This window comes from Malus domestica, chromosome 03 (genome assembly GCF_042453785.1).
Source record: "Malus domestica chromosome 03, GDT2T_hap1".
Taxonomy (NCBI): domain Eukaryota; kingdom Viridiplantae; phylum Streptophyta; class Magnoliopsida; order Rosales; family Rosaceae; genus Malus; species Malus domestica.
This window is the reverse complement of record NC_091663.1, coordinates 6,479,807-6,497,840: the sequence shown is the minus strand read 5'-3', so window position 1 is coordinate 6,497,840 and position 18,034 is coordinate 6,479,807. Positions and strand designations below refer to the sequence as shown.

The window sequence follows — 18,034 nt, the reverse complement described above, 5'->3', positions numbered from 1 at the left end:
AGTTGGGTATAGAAATAGGTTACATGGGTATAAATGAAATTTCCCTAATGCAATGCCTAATTCGTGACTTATTCCTTATTCTTGATTTTTTCGATTGAGGGTTTTCCAGATTTTAATTAAGTAAATGTGACACAAATGTTTGGAGAGAATAATTATCTTATCAACCGAAAATTCTAAAATACGTTTAAATATTGAATACTTCGCCACTTAAAACCAGTAGATCTAATCCAAAGACTCCAAACAATTGTCAAAGAAAATTGATTAACCCTAGAAGAATTGTGGCCTCGCCCACTTCATAGAAATTTAGAAGTAACTCTTTTGTTGCTTCTTGTGGGGCATTCAGATGAGGTCGTTCACTCACAGTTGGCCCTTGCAAGGACTCGAACAAATATTAAGTAGCAGTAGTAGTGTTGTACAAGTAGGGTCAGCCTTGGGGCAACATAAAAGTTATTTATTTGTGGCTAAAAGGTTTTGAATTCGAGTCATAAAAACAACATTTTTGCAAAACAAGAGCAAGGCTATGTAAGATAGACAGTTCCGCCCCGACTCTTGCAAAGCGAAGAGCCTTTTGGCTTGGGGTTGCCTTAGTAGTGTTGTACAAGGCAAATAGAATGGGAGCAAACACAATGATTGACTTTTAATTAACTTGTAGTCTCTCTAACAGACTTGCATACACAAGACAAACCATATACAAGTAATTGAAAGGCAAAGTAAAACCTAAAAATCACCACAGTACAGAAACAACGCCGAGTCCCCGACGGTCTTTTTGCGATCAACGCAGAGTAAGAGAGTCACTTATCATCTTTATCATTCTTATGGTATAGCTTCTTTTGGTGATATTCTGTTGGCAATCAACGCAGAGTCCCGACGGTCTTCTTATACGTGTACCACTTGGAAATGAAGAGGTAAACTACTAGGTTAAGAAAACTCAGCATTGCTAATAGCCAGAAGAAATAATCAAGGTGTCCGTAGTTCAAATTGTCCGGTATCCATCCAGGGTTGCCGTCCTTTGTAGTCGTTTTTGTAACGATGGAGACAAGAATAGAGTTGAAGTAGTTTCCTAGTGCAACGGTGGAGAGTGAGAGAGCAGAACACAAGCTCCTCATGGCGTCTGGGGCTTGATCATAGAAAAACTCCAGCTGTCCTATGAATGTGAAAACTTCTGCAGCTCCTATGAGGAAATACTGAGGTACCTGCCAAAAGACTGACATGGGCATGTGCTCGTATTCGTAATAGTTGTTCTGTCGAACACTTCGGAGTCTGATGAGTTCCAAAACTGCAGCACAGACCATGGAGAATATGGAGATGAAGAGGCCAATGCCCATCCTCTGCAGTGTAGTTAGGCCATTCTTGTGACCGGTGTATTTTCTAGCTGCTGGGACAATGATTCGATCGTATATTGGGACCCAAAAAATGACACTTAGGGTGTCAAAGACGGAAAGAGATGCTGCTGGGATTTTGAAGCTAGAGTGGCCAACACGAACATCCATGAGGGTGCCTTGCAACACAAAGAAATTGCTCATCTGATTGTAGGCTGCAGCAAAGATGATACCAGTGGCCCATATGGGAAGCAGCCTTATGATTGATTTTAGCTCCTCCACTTGAGTAACTGTAGTGAGTCGCCATGGGCTTTTCGAGTCCTTTAAATGGTCATCTTGTACCTCCACCGCTGCTTTGTCAAAGAACCTGAGCAGTAAAAAAATTAAGGTCAACAGAACAGCAACAACAACGGAAGTAAAACTACGAAACCACTATTCGTTCTAATGCTAGAGAAAAAGAACTCTCAATCTTATAGTTTGATTACTGAACTGAAGTGAGCCTTAATCCCATCTTAGCAACATTAACTTTATAAGTAAAGAAGATTTTTCGGTTTAAAAACTAACCTGAATTCATTTGTGTGATCAAGCTTGCGGCTTCCTTGGATGGAAGATTCTGCATCTGCAGTCTCATACAAAAGGGACTTGTCTGCCGGTACTTTCACCTTGTATTTTCTCACAGACGCCACAACCACCTGAATTATGCGTGTCACAGGACTACCTCCAGGCTTCTGATTCCTATACAACCTAGTCCCCGAAAAGAAACTCAGCACAGCAATTGCCATTGCCACTGCTGGAACACCAAAACCCCATCCCCAACCCACGTTGTCTTGTATCCACACCAGCACAGAACTAGCAATCAAAGCACCAACATTGATGGAAAAATAAAACCAGTTGAAGAAAGAACCCTTGTGCTTCTTTTCAACCTCATCATCATCGTCAAACTGGTCTGCACCGTAGGACGAGACACACGGCTTAATCCCCCCTGTCCCCAATGCTATTAGGTAAAGAGCTATGAAAGTTGCTGCAGTTTGTCCACCATTTGCATGGCAATCATCTTTGCTAACACAGGTTGGTTTCATGCCGGGGACCGATGCTGACATTGTCAAAAGTGTCATCCCCTATGCAAATAATTACAGAATCCATAAGTTTCTATTGAGTGAGAAGATAAAAACCAAACAAATCAAATTCCAACAACAACCAGCAGGGTCATTTATTAGAAAAATTAAGGCAAAGTATGATTGTTGGCCTACAGTAAGCCATGTTATGAATTAAGGGGACATTTGCAAATCAGTTGGGATAAGCAAATAGAACCCCCCCCCCCTCAACAGTGTTTTAGTGCAGTGGTGGAAAGCAATGATGCTTATGCACCCTGGTGTGTTTCGATCAACCGATCCCCCTCCCTTCTAACAACTAAGAATTTAACCTACTAACGCTATCGTTTGTAAAAAAAAAAAAAAAAACAAAATGGTTATCAAACTGGCTAGCGACTTTCCTAAATTGAAATAAACTAGTAAGAATTTGAAGGCAAAAGATCTTACAATGACATAAATGATTGAGAAAGAGGCAATTGTCTTGTATCTTCCCAAATAGGCATCAGCCAGAAAAGCTCCAAGCAATGGAGTAAGGTAGCAAGTTCCACCCCAATTCGAGTTATTTTTCGCAGCAACAGCACTCGTCTGGTTCAATTGAGTCTTGAAATAAATCACCAGATTTGAGCTCATCCCATAATATGCCAACCTCTCACAGCATTCATTCCCTACTCACAAATCAAACCCAAAAACATTAATTAATTAAAAAACCAAAGAAAATTAGCATCATTAAAATAAAAATAAAAATAAAAACCCAATCTTTGATTCAACTTCCCGGACCAAAATTCATTGCATGCATGTTGGAAATCTTCAAGAAGTACCTAGAATAAAAGGGCAGGCTTTCCAGGTTCCGGTTGCATTTCTCTTCGCTGGGTTTCCACGGAAATCCACTGTGCCATCTTTTGTGTACTCATCTTTTTCTTCTGGTGGTGCTGCTTTGGCGAGCATATCATCTTCTGCCATGGCTTCTGGACTCTGTTTTGCTCTTGCCCTTTTGGGGTGTCCCCAAAATTTACAAAAACCAAAGCTGCAAACCCAGCAACCGGATTAAGCAAAAGGGTTAATCTTTTTCACCATTTTTTGCCCAAATTTAAATAGAAAATTGCATACCAGAGGCTGAAGGCAGGCCGGCAGAGATTCAGATGGATTAATGGAACTTTTTAAATGTAATTATCTGTTATTTGGCAAGAGAAAGCAAAGCAGAATACTGATGAGTGTGGTGGTCAATTATATAGGCTCCCATGGCGGAAAAGATTTGGCAAATGGCCAGTTTGTTTGCATTGACTTGTCTCGAGAAGATAACGAGCAAAGTCATCAGTGTGGGTCATACAGTGTGTGGATGAGAGTGTGGACGCATGTGGCCGGAGAAGTGTAAAATATTATTAGGTATTGCAATTGCCGTGGGTTTAGTTTAGGGTGGAGGCTGAGCCAACAGGATGCTCTTTGGATTCTTTTAACGAGGTTTTTAAAGATTCATGAATCGTGTTTATTTACTGTATATTGTAATTAAATTTTATCAAGTACTGTTTGTGTTTAATTTTAAATAAAAATATTTAAAATAATTTATTGTATACAATAAACGACCATGATTCACGAATCTCCGGATCCCCTCAAAGAGAATCATGCGAGGATCCGGATTCTAGAGTGGAGATTCCAAGTTTTCGATTGCCGTTTGAAATTGGAAATACAGTGTGTGAATATGCATACTTGACAGCCGTATGAGCTTATTATACTGAAATCGTGCATCAATAACGTGACACGTTCTACGTGACATGAATTTGTATTATAATTATTAATTTAACTTTTACTTAAATTGAGGTACAAATTTGATCATGACAAATTTTCTGGTGCACAAATTTAGTATGTCTAATCTATAGCTAGTGACAAAATATTTGCAGTACAAGGTAAAGTTTGCTTTTTTTCACCTACACGAGAAAGCAACTCTTTTTTTTTGGGTAATTCTAGGCTAAAAAATAATTAGCTCATTTTCTGACAATACTTGTTTTTACATGCAAATTACATTAAGTCTAAGCTGAAAAATAGTAAAATACTTAGCTCATTTTACAATACTCGATCTTACGTGCAAATTACATTAAGTATTCATTTTTCTAATGTGTGCTGTGATTTTTCAAAGAACGAACGTCTTTTCCAGATAAGGAGCCGAGCATTATTTTTTCGCAGAATCAACAAGCGTTGAAGTCAATGTAAACTCTTCCTTCTTGTTCTTCATGGCTACAAACAGTTTTAATATTATTTATTAAACAATATTAAACGGTTACTGGAGACGTAATCTAGATTCTAAGGTATCAACATTGAACCGAGGAAAAATAATAAAATAGTGTGTTCACAAATATAGTAGTAAACAATATATGGAAAGAAACGGTTACTAGAGAGATTTTTCAGTATATTCAAAAAATAAAACAGTACGTTATATGTTATTATAAAAATAATAAATATTTTTTTAATATTCTTTAAATTATATAATTATATGTAATATACAACTTCATGTCTAAGCACATGTCTAAGCACATTGAAACATCTCTTCCTTATTGAAGACATTTGCAAATGAAAATTCTTACTTTAAAGCCGATCTTTCAACCTAAAAAACATGATGGGTTATAATTTTATATGAAACCAAGTATAGACAAAAAATTGCAGACGTAATTAGATTAACATCCTACACGTACTCCAAGTCAAGTGTGAACAAAAATATATGGCCAACTTTGTACGTTGAAATTTACTCCAAGATGACATAATCAGAAAGGTCAGAGATTGCGTAGTTGGTGGTTTTGCATTATTCCTAGTTTCAAAGACATTATTTGAAAAATAAGAAAAAATATATATAAGGTTCTAAATGACGTTAAACGCTAGTTAGACGATAATGATAGATTTAAGAAGGTTTATTATATATTGTATAAATATGTATTTATTTATACATGAAAAAACACATATTTGTATTGTGTATACAACAATTGCAAAATAAAAGAACATATTGATTGTCAAGTATTAGAATATATTGAAAACATGAGAACTAAACATATTATGAGTGTTCGTCCAAATATTAATAAGTCTCTTACATTTTATTGACAAAATAAAATGCAAAATGATAGTTATCTATTTTATGTATAAGTGAGAGTTGCAACCTAGACGGACGCTTAAACGGGCTAACCCGATGCCTAAACAAGTTTAGGTGTACTTTCTTATAAAATGCAAAATGATAGTTATCTATTTTATGTATAAGTGAGAGTTGCAACCTAGCCTGACTAATCAGCTCTAGACGAGAATTTTTGGCATAGTGTATATAAGTAAACAAAGAGACGTATCTTGGTACAGGATATTTTTGGTAGGGCATAGCTTGACTCATTCCCACCCTTCTCTTTCAGCGCCAGCTTGCAGACTCTTCAATTAGCCCACCTTTAATTATCTTATAGAAAGGTAGAAGATTTTGGCTAAGTTTCACAATTAATCAATTATAATAATTTAATATCAAACTCGTTATTTATAAAAATTGAAACTAAAATCTCTTATCTTATAGGTAGGGATAATATCATTAAATGATAACTTTACTGGAAAATCAACGCAACTTTAAAGTAATGATCTATACACCCTATCAATCAACATTTTAGCCAAAAATTGTTTTTGAGATTGACATAATTTTTCACTCTGGTCCTTGATATTTGAAATCGATAAAAGTGATCCCTGAGTTTGTCCATCGTAAATCATTTTGGTTCTTATATGAAAAATCTTTGTTAAATAAGAACCAAAATGATAATACCTTCAATTTAATAATTAATGGGTCAAAATGTATGTAGGTAAACAAATTCATGAATCACTTTTATCGATTTAAATTTTAGAGACCAAAATGAAGAGTTATGTCAATTTCAAGAACTATTTTAGCTAAAAAGAATTGAGCCCTATCAATCTAATAGTAATTCTCTTCCCACTATATATTAAAAGAAGTTTCAAGTTTGCATCCCAACCCCTTCGACAAAAGGATAAAAAAAAGTTCCATTAAGCCGGCAAAAACATATGGTGTCAATTTTTTGTGATAACATTTGGGTAGGAGCCGGCTGCCCTTCAATGACCGCCGTACATGAGCCATGGAACGTAAAGCAACTACACCTCCACAGCGGGCAATGGCGGTGGGGAATCAACCGGGGCACTCCAATATTGATTTTATATATATATATATATATATATATATATATATAAAACATATGTATCTATTTATTAATACTATATTTTAATTATTTCATATCGTCAATAAGGTTGTCCACTTCTATTATAACACATAAATTAATAACACTATGTGACCACTACGGGGTGGTCAATAGTTATGGATAAATTTCAGGCTGGTATCTCACATTGTATGTCATGCGTTTGATTCGGGGTGGTCAATGGTTGTGGACAAATTTCAGAGGATTAGATTCTTGACTCTGGTGAATCACTACATAGTGGTTAGGGGGAAGCTGAAATGCATAGTCTTTCTAACCCAAAAAAAAAAAGATTGTTGTGATAATTCTACTAGCTGGTCTTTTTTTTAAAAAAAAAATATACTAATAATAACATCAAGTGTGATTATATTATACTCATAAATTTCTCTAGGCCAACTCCAAGGTTTTGAAGCCAACTCGTCTTACTTGGTTCGAGTTGTGGACATCATGGAATTTGGACATGTTAAAATTTAGTGTTTTGCTGACATTTGACCGCGTCCTATGGAATAGTAGTCTGCAAATTTACCTAAAAATGGCATGCCCAAAAGAATCCCTAGCTAATTTGTGAATCTCTGCCCTAAAAAGATAAAACTTTGTGAATCACTAAAAGTTGTCAATGAAGTATCCCTTCTTAATAAACACAAAAAAAATGATCCCTCCAAATTTACGTCACTTCCTCAATACCTTCTATTGCGCAATCCTTTTGGAATTTTCAGTGACAACATTTGGGTAGGAGTTGTGGCAGCTACCCCGTCAATCACCGGCATTTATATATATTCCATGGAACGTAAACCAACTGCACCTCCGCGGTGAGTAATGGTGGTGGCAGATCCAACCCAGGAATCAGCGGGTGCACTCCAATATGCGCTTTCTCATGCAGTACTCGAACACGATGAGTTGTGTAAAACTTAAGAACTCTCAAGGTTTCACTTTAATTGCATGCCATTTCAAAGAGAGGCTGCATGTATTTATATTCACGTTCAGATTACATCAGGGATTGAAATCCCTATTTACAAGGCTGTTTCAAATTCAAAATTACAACAGAAGCTACAAAACGTATTACGGAAAACAACTAACATTCGAAAAGAAGTTTGAACTAATCTAACTCTTCTTGGATAAGAGTTTAGGTTGATCACAACCTCTTGAATTGGAGGAAACCACCACCAGACTCAGACTGGGTCTAACAGCCCCCCGTAAGCTGACAAGAGGAGAATCAACTGGAAGCTTGGAAACAAGATGCTTGAATTGTGAAGAGGACAATCCTTTTGTAAAAAGATCAGCTATTTGGTCTTGAGAACATATGAAATTCACAAATAACTCTTGACGAACCACTTTCTCACGAACATAATGATAATCCACCTCCAAGTGCTTTGTACGGGAGTGAAAAACTGGATTTGAAGCAAGGGCAATGGAGGAAACATTGTCACACCAGATGGTTGGCCGATCAAGATGCAAGTGGAGGTCACAAAATAAAGACCGGAACCATGATAATTCTGCAGCAGTATAAGCAAGCAGCCTATAGTCAGCTTCTGAACTCGACCTACTGACAGTTTTCTGCTTTTTAGAATTCCAAGACACGAGATTGGACCCTAAGTAAATGCAAAAACCACCTGTGGAATGCCGTGTATTAGGATTCCTAGCGTAATCAGCATCAGAATACGCCATAAGGTGTGCAGTACCAGGTTTATACACAAGACCATGATTGTATGTGGCTTTAACATATCGAAGGATCCTCTTGACTGCCATCCAGTGAGTATTCTTTGGAGAGTGCATGAACTGACATACCTGGTTTACTGCATAAGAGAGGTCTAGTCTCGTGATAGTTAAATACTGAAGTGCTCTGATAACACTTCGATACATCTCAGAATCGTCATGTGGCTCACCGTTGTAAGCACTCAGTTTCTGTCCGCAAGAAACTGGAGTGGAAATTGGTTTAGCATCCAAAAACTTTGTATGCTTAAGCAAGTCCACATCGTACTTGGCCTGATTCAAATGCATTTGATCACCACAATAGGTTACTTCGACACCCAGAAAGTAATGAAGAGGCCCCAAGTCCTTCATTGAAAACAAAGTTCCCAATTTATGGATTAAGCGAGACATGTGGCGAGGACTATTCCCTGTTAACAATATATCATCTACATAGATCAATAAAATCAAGTAGACACCAGAGTGATTGAAAACAAATAAACTGTAATCACAAGTGGATGCTTGAAACCCTAATTGAAGCAAAAACTCTGAAAAACGTTGAAACCAAGCTCTCGGAGCTTGTTTCAATCCGTATACACTCCTTTGCAATTTGCAGACATGTTTTGGATGCTGCTCATCAATGAAACCTGCAGGTTGTCGCATATATACTTTCTCCTTCAAAAAGCCATGCAAGAAAGCATTTTGTACATCCAATTGCCTGATATTCCATTTTTTTGAAACTGCCAAACTAAGAACAAGTCGTATGGTGCTGTGCTTGACCACAGGACTAAAGGTCTCGGTGTAATCAATCCCAGGCTGTTGATGAAACCCATTTGCGACTAACCTCGCCTTGTGCCTCTCTACAGAGCCATCCGCCCGTCTTTTGATCTTAAATACCCATTTGTTTGGCAGCACATTCATTTGTGAATGATAAGGAACAAGCTCCCACGTGCCACATCGCTGCAGTGCATTAAATTCTTGGACCATGGCATCCCTCCATTGGTGGTGCTTGATTGCCTGACTGAAACAGGTTGGTTCAACTAAAGAAAGATCAGTAGAGACATGCATAGCATATTTAAGATTAGGTTTTTGTATTCCAGACTGTGATCGAGTCGTCATGCGCGGCCTTGGTACTGAGAATTGATTTATTGAAGCAATATCGTGGTCTGAAGGTGGCAGAGACTGAGGCGTGGGTGACTCAACGACTAGGGCTTGCTTATTTAAATTTTGGTTCGTGGAACTAGGGTCAGGGAGAGATAAGGTGGCTGGCGGGTTGGAAGGATAAGATAACATGGGATTTTGGGGAATAGTATTGTGATCAGGATTTGGCGAATTGGACGTGGTTATGTTTGGCTGAGATGGGGACTCTAAAGGGTGGGTAGGGTTCAGGAAAGTGGGGGAAGTATCTGACAAAAGTATAGGAAATGTGAACAAAAGATCAGGAGATGCAAAACTACATGTGTTATCAACGTTTTCTCGCAAGGATGTGAGTTCCTTAAATGGAAATGAGTCCTCATCGAATAGGGCATGGTGAGACAAATAAATTCGTCTCGTGGACAGGTCCAAACATTTATACCCTTGATGATTCAGTGAGTATCCTAAAAATACACATGGTTTTGACTTGGGTTGAAGTTTATTTTGTGCATAAGGAACAAGCCAAGGAAAACACTTACAACCAAACACCTTTAACGTCTCATAGTTTGGAGATTTTTCAAACAATGTCTCATAGGGCGATTTATGGGACAAAACCCGAGTTGGCAATCTATTAATTAAATAAGTTGCTGTTGAACATGCATCAAACCAATATTTGTTTGGAATGTGAGAGTGAGAAAGCATGACAATACTCGTTTCAACAATATGTCGATGTTTTCATTCTGCTAGGCCATTTTGCTCGGGGTGTTTGGGACACGAAAACCTTTGAGAAATTCCATTTGTTGCAAGAAATTGTTGAAAACCTTTACTTTTGTACTCCCCTCCTTCATCACATTGAAGGGTTTTTATTGAAGTATTAAACATATTTTCGACCTTAGCTTTAAATTGAACAAATATTTCAAATACTTCAGACTTATTTTTCATGGGAAAAATCCAAGAATACCTAGAATAATCATCCACAAACAAGATATAATATCGAAAACCTTCAATTGAAATAACTGGAGAACACCAAACATCGGAATGTAAAAGTTGTAAGGGAAATTGAGAAACAGACTCTAAAGTACTAAACGGTAACTTAGTACTTTTTCCTAAAGGACACGACTGACAAAACATTACATCAGCAGTACCATAAATTGGTACGTGTTTATTTGAAATTAAAAACTTGATAATAGAAGACGCAGGATGACCAAGATGTGAATAGGGTTATTGAACTGTCCACCGCCACCAAAAAATGGGTATAAGCCATTCTCACATCTCCCACGGAAAAGCGTCTTCCGGGTCTTGAGGTCCTTAACAAGAAAAAAATTAGGAAAGATGAGTAAATAGCAATTATTGTCTAGGGTAAATCGGTGTGCAGAAATAATGTTGGTTGAGGCAGTGGGGCATCTTAAAATATTTTGCAATTTAAATGAGCAAGATTTAGTTTGTATTTGATTCGAACCAACATGAGAGATAGAAAGGCCAGTATCATTACCTACACCACCCACATTCTGATTACCATTATACTCTTTTGGGTTTACCAAATTCTGGATGTCTGGAGTTACATGAGCATTAGCACCGGTGTCCAAAAGCCACTGTCCATTATTCTGCCGATTGAGAGGAACTGGAGATGTTGCCATGGCAGTGAGCTGTTTTGCTTGAATTCTCCCTTCATAGGTTGCATTCATTCTTTGATAACAATCTAGGGCAGGATGCCCTTGTTTTCCACATATCTGGCATGTGAGTCGTTCTCCTGTGGTAGTAAATTTCTCACCATTGCAGGCCGAATTTGCCTTTGATTATTATTGCGAGGAAAAAACCCCCGCGGGTTGACAACACCACCACCACGTGCGGATGGAAAAACACCACGTCCATTTCCACGAAGTCGTCCACCACGACCTCTGGCAGTGACAAAGGCATTCACCGGAGCAGCCTCCACAGGCTGAGCAGTCTGTGCAGCCATTCGTCTCTCGGTAGTCAGTAGAAGGGCCTCAAGTGTAGGGTGCGCGATTGGAGTATCACGTGCTTGAGCAGCACTCATTGTCATTTCATAGGCAGGGCCCAAATTGTTCAAGATAATCTGGACAAGTTCATCATCATTGACGGGGTTGCCAGCTAGGGCAAGGCTATCAGCAATCGAGTTCATTCAATCAAGATAATCAGCAATAGACATGTCTCATTTCTTAGTTTGCATCAGTTCATTACGAAGAAACAAAATACAATTTTGGGACGTAGAAACAAAATACAATTTTGGGACGTAGAAGCAAACTGTTGCTCGATAGCCTCCCAGGTGTCATGAGAGGACCTCTTGCTGGCGACGACGGACAACACAGATGGCGTGAGAGAGCCATTGATCCAACTTAGTATCATTTGATCATTCTGCACCCAGGTTGTGTATGCTGGGTTGATAGCAGCAGCACTAGGAAGATGTTTGGGTGGACATACGATGGACCCATCTACATATCCCATCAGGTTACGACTCTTGAGGATTGGTAGGATCTGAGCCAACCACAGAGGATAGTTGGTTTGATCCAGTTTGATGTTGACAACCGTAGTCATGGATGAGAAAGGATTCATGGCAGGGTTTGAAATAGAGTTGGTGGAGGTTGCAGCGCCGTTTGGGGTATCAGCCATGGAAAAAAAAATCAGGATCTAAGTCGTTAGACTGCTAGGGCTCGTATACCATGTAAAACTTAAGAACTCTCAAGGTTTCACTTTAATTGCATGCCATTTCAAAGAGAGGCTGCGTGTATTTATATTCACGTTCAGATTACATTAGGGATTGAAATCCCTATTTACAAGGCTGTTTCAAATTCAAAATTACAATAGAAGCTACAAAACGTATTACGGAAAACAACTAACATTCGAAAAGAAGTTTGAACTAATCTAACTCTTGATCACAACCTCCTGAATTGGAGGAAACCACCACCAGACTCGGACTTGGTCTAACAGAGTTGATCCTTTTCTTTGTTGAGAACCAAAATACATGGAGGAATGCATTTACGACGTTACTCAAAATACCTAGCATTGCCTCTGCGGCTTTCGCCACCATGTCCTTCGAAGGAACCGTAGGGGAGGACGTGATTTTCTTGAGGAAATGAAGAAAGTATGCGAATGCGTACAACCAAAATACGTGTGCGTGTGGAGAGGTTGGCAATGGAGGAAGGCAGAGACAAAGCATGCACCATTCTACATCAAAGCGATGTTCTTGGGGTTGATACCATAGTTGTAGGGCAACGAAGGAAAATTTCAATGGATATTTTAGGGTGAGTTTTCTTTATCGCCATTTCTTTTTTGGGGTAAACAGCTACGAAAAAACGAATTAAAATCGAATAAGTTGCAGGTTTAATTCCTTCCAATGTAACTGTTGGCTAAATATTTTGATATTGTATACCTGTGGAACAGATCACATACGTGGCGTGGAGGGCGAGTGGCGAAGGCGATAGACACAGCGGACTACTTGATCGAAAATAACAAGCGGACTTGTGTTGCAGTACAGAAAAAGGGGTTAGAAGATGGAGGCTACCTTCTCAACTCAAGAACCCACAAAAATTTCTGGCTTCTGGCTTAACCTCTCTCGCTTGATCAAATCACCACCTTAACCTGGCCGGGATCGTGGTTAGTAATTCATCATGTTTAATTTCTCTCGGTAAAGGAATGAATTCCATATGTACAAAAGGAGATTGCACATGTTTGGAAATGCTGCTGCCTCTGGGAAACCCTTGGACATATTTGACAATGCTAGGTCACAGCAATTACAAACTGTACAAAGTAATCTCCTCATTGGTTTGAAACACACATTTCAGAATTCTTTCTGCATGCATGAATCTTTCTACTGGTTCCCCTCCACTTCATGAACATTATAAATTGTCATATATTTGGGCATGATCTATGCCATTTGTAGATAACAACTAAGTTGTCCGGTCGGCTAGGTACGTATATCTATCATTTCTACAACATACATCACGTGACCAACATCTACTACTTTAATAGATCATGCATCGCAACAACTCATGAGTGTAACAAAATCTAAAAAAATAGAAAACCATACAAATTGTGGTATGAACTTCTAAGGTCGTAGGTCATTATTGACTCAGCATACGTATCATAAAAGGAAAATTCGACCTGGGCTGGTCTAAAAAATGTTAGGTTTTAAAGGTTTCGATACAAACCCTGGCCTTCAGCAACTGGGTTGGTCCATTTGTTCCTTTTTATGATCCGGGTCAGTCCATAATATTTAAAAAAAAAGGTTTTATCACAAATGGTCCTTGGAATTTACCTTTACTATCAAGATGGTCTTTGAAATTGAAAATCAATAAATGTAGTCCTTGAAAATAGATGTCGCAAATCAATGTGGTCTGTTAAAATTTCCGTTAAGTGCTAATGTGGCACCTAAATGGGCCTCACAAGATTTACGGGTTTTTATCACAAATGGTCCTCGAAATTGACTCACACCATCAAGATGGTTCATGAAATTGACCCACACCATCAAGATGGTCCCTAAAATTAAAATCGATGAATGTAGTCCTTGAAAATAGGTGTCGCAAATCAATATGATCATTTGGCCACAAATCTATAAAAAAAAAAAAAAAAAAATTATGTGCTAATGTGGGTTTAATAATTCATTAAAAAAGTTGTCTAAATACCATTTTGCACAAGAGAATTTTTTTTCTTATAGTAGGACCTACTTCGAAGAGAGATCCCTTCCATAAATTCTCAAAGGCACAAGGCTTAACCAAAGCCTAAGAGGGGGTTTGGAAATAGTTTTCAACCAACAATAAACGCACCTCGGTTATAACCTTATTATCTCAAGGCAGACCTTGCCTTTCTTTGAGTCACTAGACCACTAGGGAAGCGCCGACCAAGCTTTCCAAGATTATGATTGTGAGGATGTTGATCGCTTAAATGTTAATGGTGATGTCTCAGAAGTTGTTGCCAATTAGCCAAGCCGTCACCAAAGGTGATATTGATCCAGGTTCAATTCGGTGAAAGGTGTCGAAGTGTGTAAAGATGGGTGTATTGAGATTTTTTTAGAGAGTAGATAGAGGTAGAGGAATGTGGACTGGGGTCAGAGGTGATTGCAGGACTGAGTTTTTGGTTTGACAACTTTTTATTAACTATTGAATTATTAAACCTATTTGTAATTTTTTAATTTAATTAGACTTGTGTGATCCATTTATGTATCACATCAGCACATAACATAATTATGATGGAAGGACTACGTTAATTTGGGGCACTTACTTGCAAGGCTACACTACATTGTTCGATTTTCAATTTCAGGGACCATTTTGATGTCGCAGGTCAATTTCAAGGACCATTTTGATGTCTTGGGGTCAATTTCAATGACCATTTATGAGAAAAAAAGGACTTATGCGACCCATTTATGTGCCACATCAGCACTTAACGGAATTTTTAACAGAATTGTGATGAAAGGACTACATTGATTTGAGATACCTATTTTCAGGGACTACATTTATTGATTTTCAATTTTAGGAACCATCTGGATGGTGAAGGTCAATTTTAGGGACAATTTGTCATAAAAATCCTTTAAAAAATGATAACGATCGTTAGTTGTTTAGCCAACTAACACTGAGATTTGGTTGTTATTTCGCAAGGATAATTGAAATGTGGAAGACGACTGTATGCATCTTTTAGAACATTTAATTCCATATTCTATTTCTTCTTCTTAAGATGAGGATCCTCTCTGGATCTTTTTTGTGGAAATCTGGAAGGTCAATTCATTGTGTCTGTTCATAGTATATCATGCAATCGGTTTTCATTAGGTACTGTTTATATGAACGAACACAATTGATTGATTTTCCGGATCCCCACAAAGAGGATCCGGCTAAATCCTAATCCGTTCTTCTCAACCAATCAAAACAGTATTTCACATACTTAAACGGCCGATCCAAATAGGTGGTCTGTAAGGGAAGTATAGATAATGGGGACAACACAAAGAGAATGATACCACCTAGGACAGAAGAAACTCTTATGCTCAGTTGGGAGAAGAATTAGGGTTTTGTGTGTGCGTGTGTGTGAGGAAAGATTAACATATATAATTTAGGGTTTTGATTTCCATTATCGTTATTGGTCATCAGATAGCATAACAAACTAATAATGAAATAGCGTGTGTGTGTGAGGAAAGATTAACATATATAATTTCGGGTTTTGATTTCCATTATCGTTATTGGTCATCAGATGGCATAACAAACTAATAATGAAATAGCAGATAATTGTTAGCATGACCTTATCACTTACATCAGCCAAAGTGTAACCCAAAATGTTAACAAATCATTTTAGCTATCCATTTTTTAAGTTGTTTCAATTTTCTTTTTGGGTTATTTTTAAGTTCTTTAATCAGTTATTTTTTAGCTTGGATGGTGCTTGGTTGTTTATGTAAGAAGTCATTTCTCCTTTATGACATCATTTTATATTACAATTTTTATAATCCGAACTATCTATTCTTTTACCATCATCTAAAGATTCGTAGAAAATTTCATTTAATTTGGAAACTATATATGTCAAACAAATAGACTGTTGGAAAATTTGATAATAATATTATTATATTAAATTTATGGGTAAAGTACAAAAAACTACCTCAACTATTAATGTCACGACACTTTCATACCTCATCTTTTAAAGTTGACAATGTCATACCTCGTCTTTAGAATTTGGTCCAATGTTATACCTTCTATTAGTCTGGCCGTTAATTTGTCAGTTAAATACTGACGTGGCTTGATCCAAACCCCACTTTCTATTAAAAAATTAAAAAAAATTAAAAAAACTAAAAAAAAAAATCATTTAATATTTTTTAAACATTAAAATAATAAAGAAAAGTAAAAAAAAAAAAAAAAAAAGAAACAAAACCTGTTCGTCCCTTCCCCTCCCTCCTTCCCTCCTTCCCTCCCTCTTTCCCATATCTACCTGCTACAACCCAGAAAAAAGAAGAAGAAAAAAGGAAAAACAAAATTGTCCCTCCCCCTGCGTCCTTCTCTCTTCTCCCCCACCCCTCCCCCACCCCCTGTTCTCCCCCACCCGAGCCCCTATCTGCAACCCAGAAAATAAAAAAAATAAAAAAAAAAACTGTCTCTTCCCCCTCCCCCGTCTCTTCCCCCCCCCCCCCCCCGCGTGTTCCTTCTCTCTTCTCCCTCATGCCCCCCCCACCACCTGTTCTCCCCCACTCGAGCCCCTACCTGTGACCCAGAAAATAAAACAAAAACTCCAACCCCCCCACCCAACATAAAGAAGAAGATAGAGAAGGGAAAAAAAACCCCAACACAACAAAAAAAAAAAACCCAAAATAAAACCCAGATCCCGTTCGCCAGGCCGATTCCACGGGGGATGGGTGTGGAGGGTGGATGTGAGGGGAAGACGAACTGGGATTTTTATTTTTTTTTGGGTCGCAGGTAGGGGCTCGGGTGGGGGAGAATAGGGGTTTGGGGGGGGGGGGATGGAGGAGAAGATGGGGTGGGGGGGGGATGGGGGAGAAGAGATAAGGACGCGAGGGGGGGGAGGGACAGTTATTTTTTTTTCCTTCTTTTTTTCTGGGTTGCAGCAGGTAGATGGGGGAAAGAAGAGATGAGGGAAGGAGGGAGGGAGGGGAAGGGACGAACGGGTTTTGTTTTTTTTTTTTATTTTAACTTTTCTTTATTATTTTAATGTTTAAAAAATATTAAATGATTTTTTTTTAATTTTTTAATAGAAAGTGGGGTCTGGATCAAGCCACGTCAGCATTTAACTGACAAATTAATGGCCAGACTAACGGAAGGTATAACATTGGACCAAATTCTAAAGACGAGGTATGACATTGTCAACTTTAAAAGATGAGGTATGAAAGTGTCGTGACACCAATAGTTAAGATAGTTTTTTGTACTTTACCCTAAATTTATTAATTGAATGGAAATTAGAAGTGGAGCCTTTTAGTAGAAAGATGTGTTTACTCAAATTAAGAGTTGCAAATTTTTACTCTTCATGAATAGCCACATGTTTTCCAAAGAGGTATCTCACATTCTATAAATAGAGAAGCCCCCTATAATCACATAATAACTTTTCATTGTTTACATAATCATACATAGAGTGCACTAAATATTAGAAAGTCTCATTGAGTCCATAAGAGAGTTTTCAACATAATCGTGGTTCATGGAGCCTTGTGATTTGGAGTGCTACTATTACAAGGACGTGGTCGTTGTATCTTGGGAGACATGCGCCAATCAACCATGAGCACCGTAGTGGGGCGTAAACTTGTTTTAAGGACAAAGTGTCCAACACTTGCCTCGACCGTATTTTCTAGGTTTTTCTAATCTATGATATCATATTCATTTAACATTGATTACTCATGCACATGCATTATTGTGATATATGATTGCATGAATTATTTCTTGATTTTTCATGTGATTTAATATAGCAATTAGACCCTATTTTTCCAACAATCTTAAAACAAGTTTATAGGTTTATTTGCTATACGTGATTCACAAAGTACTTAAATTAAGAAATTTAGATTCGTTTCTTTCTGACAATCAGTTTTAGATATATTCATTTAGTAGATAATGAATTGCCATTTGCTTTGATTAAAAAGTTACACTGTTGCTTACATTTG

General features: G+C 37.8%; 1 protein-coding gene and 1 long non-coding RNA gene across 2 annotated transcripts; one reads left to right on the top strand and one right to left on the bottom strand.

The window, feature by feature from the left end:
- Positions 1-612: 612 nt before the first annotated feature.
- On the bottom strand, positions 613-3,730 carry LOC103419066 (protein NRT1/ PTR FAMILY 8.2-like). Its single transcript, XM_070818201.1, has 5 exons — positions 3,518-3,730; positions 3,229-3,434; positions 2,858-3,075; positions 1,884-2,437; positions 613-1,686 (listed from the first exon to the last, which is right to left on the bottom strand). The coding sequence occupies exons 2-5, from the start codon at positions 3,368-3,370 to the stop codon at positions 852-854; spliced, it is 1,749 nt and encodes a 582-aa protein (XP_070674302.1). The 5' UTR covers positions 3,371-3,434; positions 3,518-3,730; the 3' UTR covers positions 613-851.
- An 8,589-nt stretch (positions 3,731-12,319) lies between these two features.
- On the top strand, positions 12,320-13,257 carry LOC139194177 (uncharacterized). Its single transcript, XR_011578946.1, has 2 exons — positions 12,320-12,704; positions 12,844-13,257. It is a non-coding gene; the product is annotated as an uncharacterized lncRNA (long non-coding RNA).
- The last annotated feature ends 4,777 nt before the right edge of the window (positions 13,258-18,034 follow it).

What these genes read in the sequence shown, in the direction of transcription:
- LOC103419066 (XM_070818201.1), bottom strand. Translation starts at nt 3,370, where the DNA reads ATGGCAGAAGATGATATGCTCGCCAAAGCAGCACCACCAGAAGAAAAA. An exon ending in AGCCTGCCCTTTTATTCTAG is followed by an intron (nt 3,076 to 3,228) that starts GTACTTCTTGAA and finishes ATTTGTGAGTAG; the next exon opens with GGAATGAATGCTGTGAGAGG. An exon ending in GATCACACAAATGAATTCAG is followed by an intron (nt 1,687 to 1,883) that starts GTTAGTTTTTAA and finishes TTTACTGCTCAG; the next exon opens with GTTCTTTGACAAAGCAGCGG.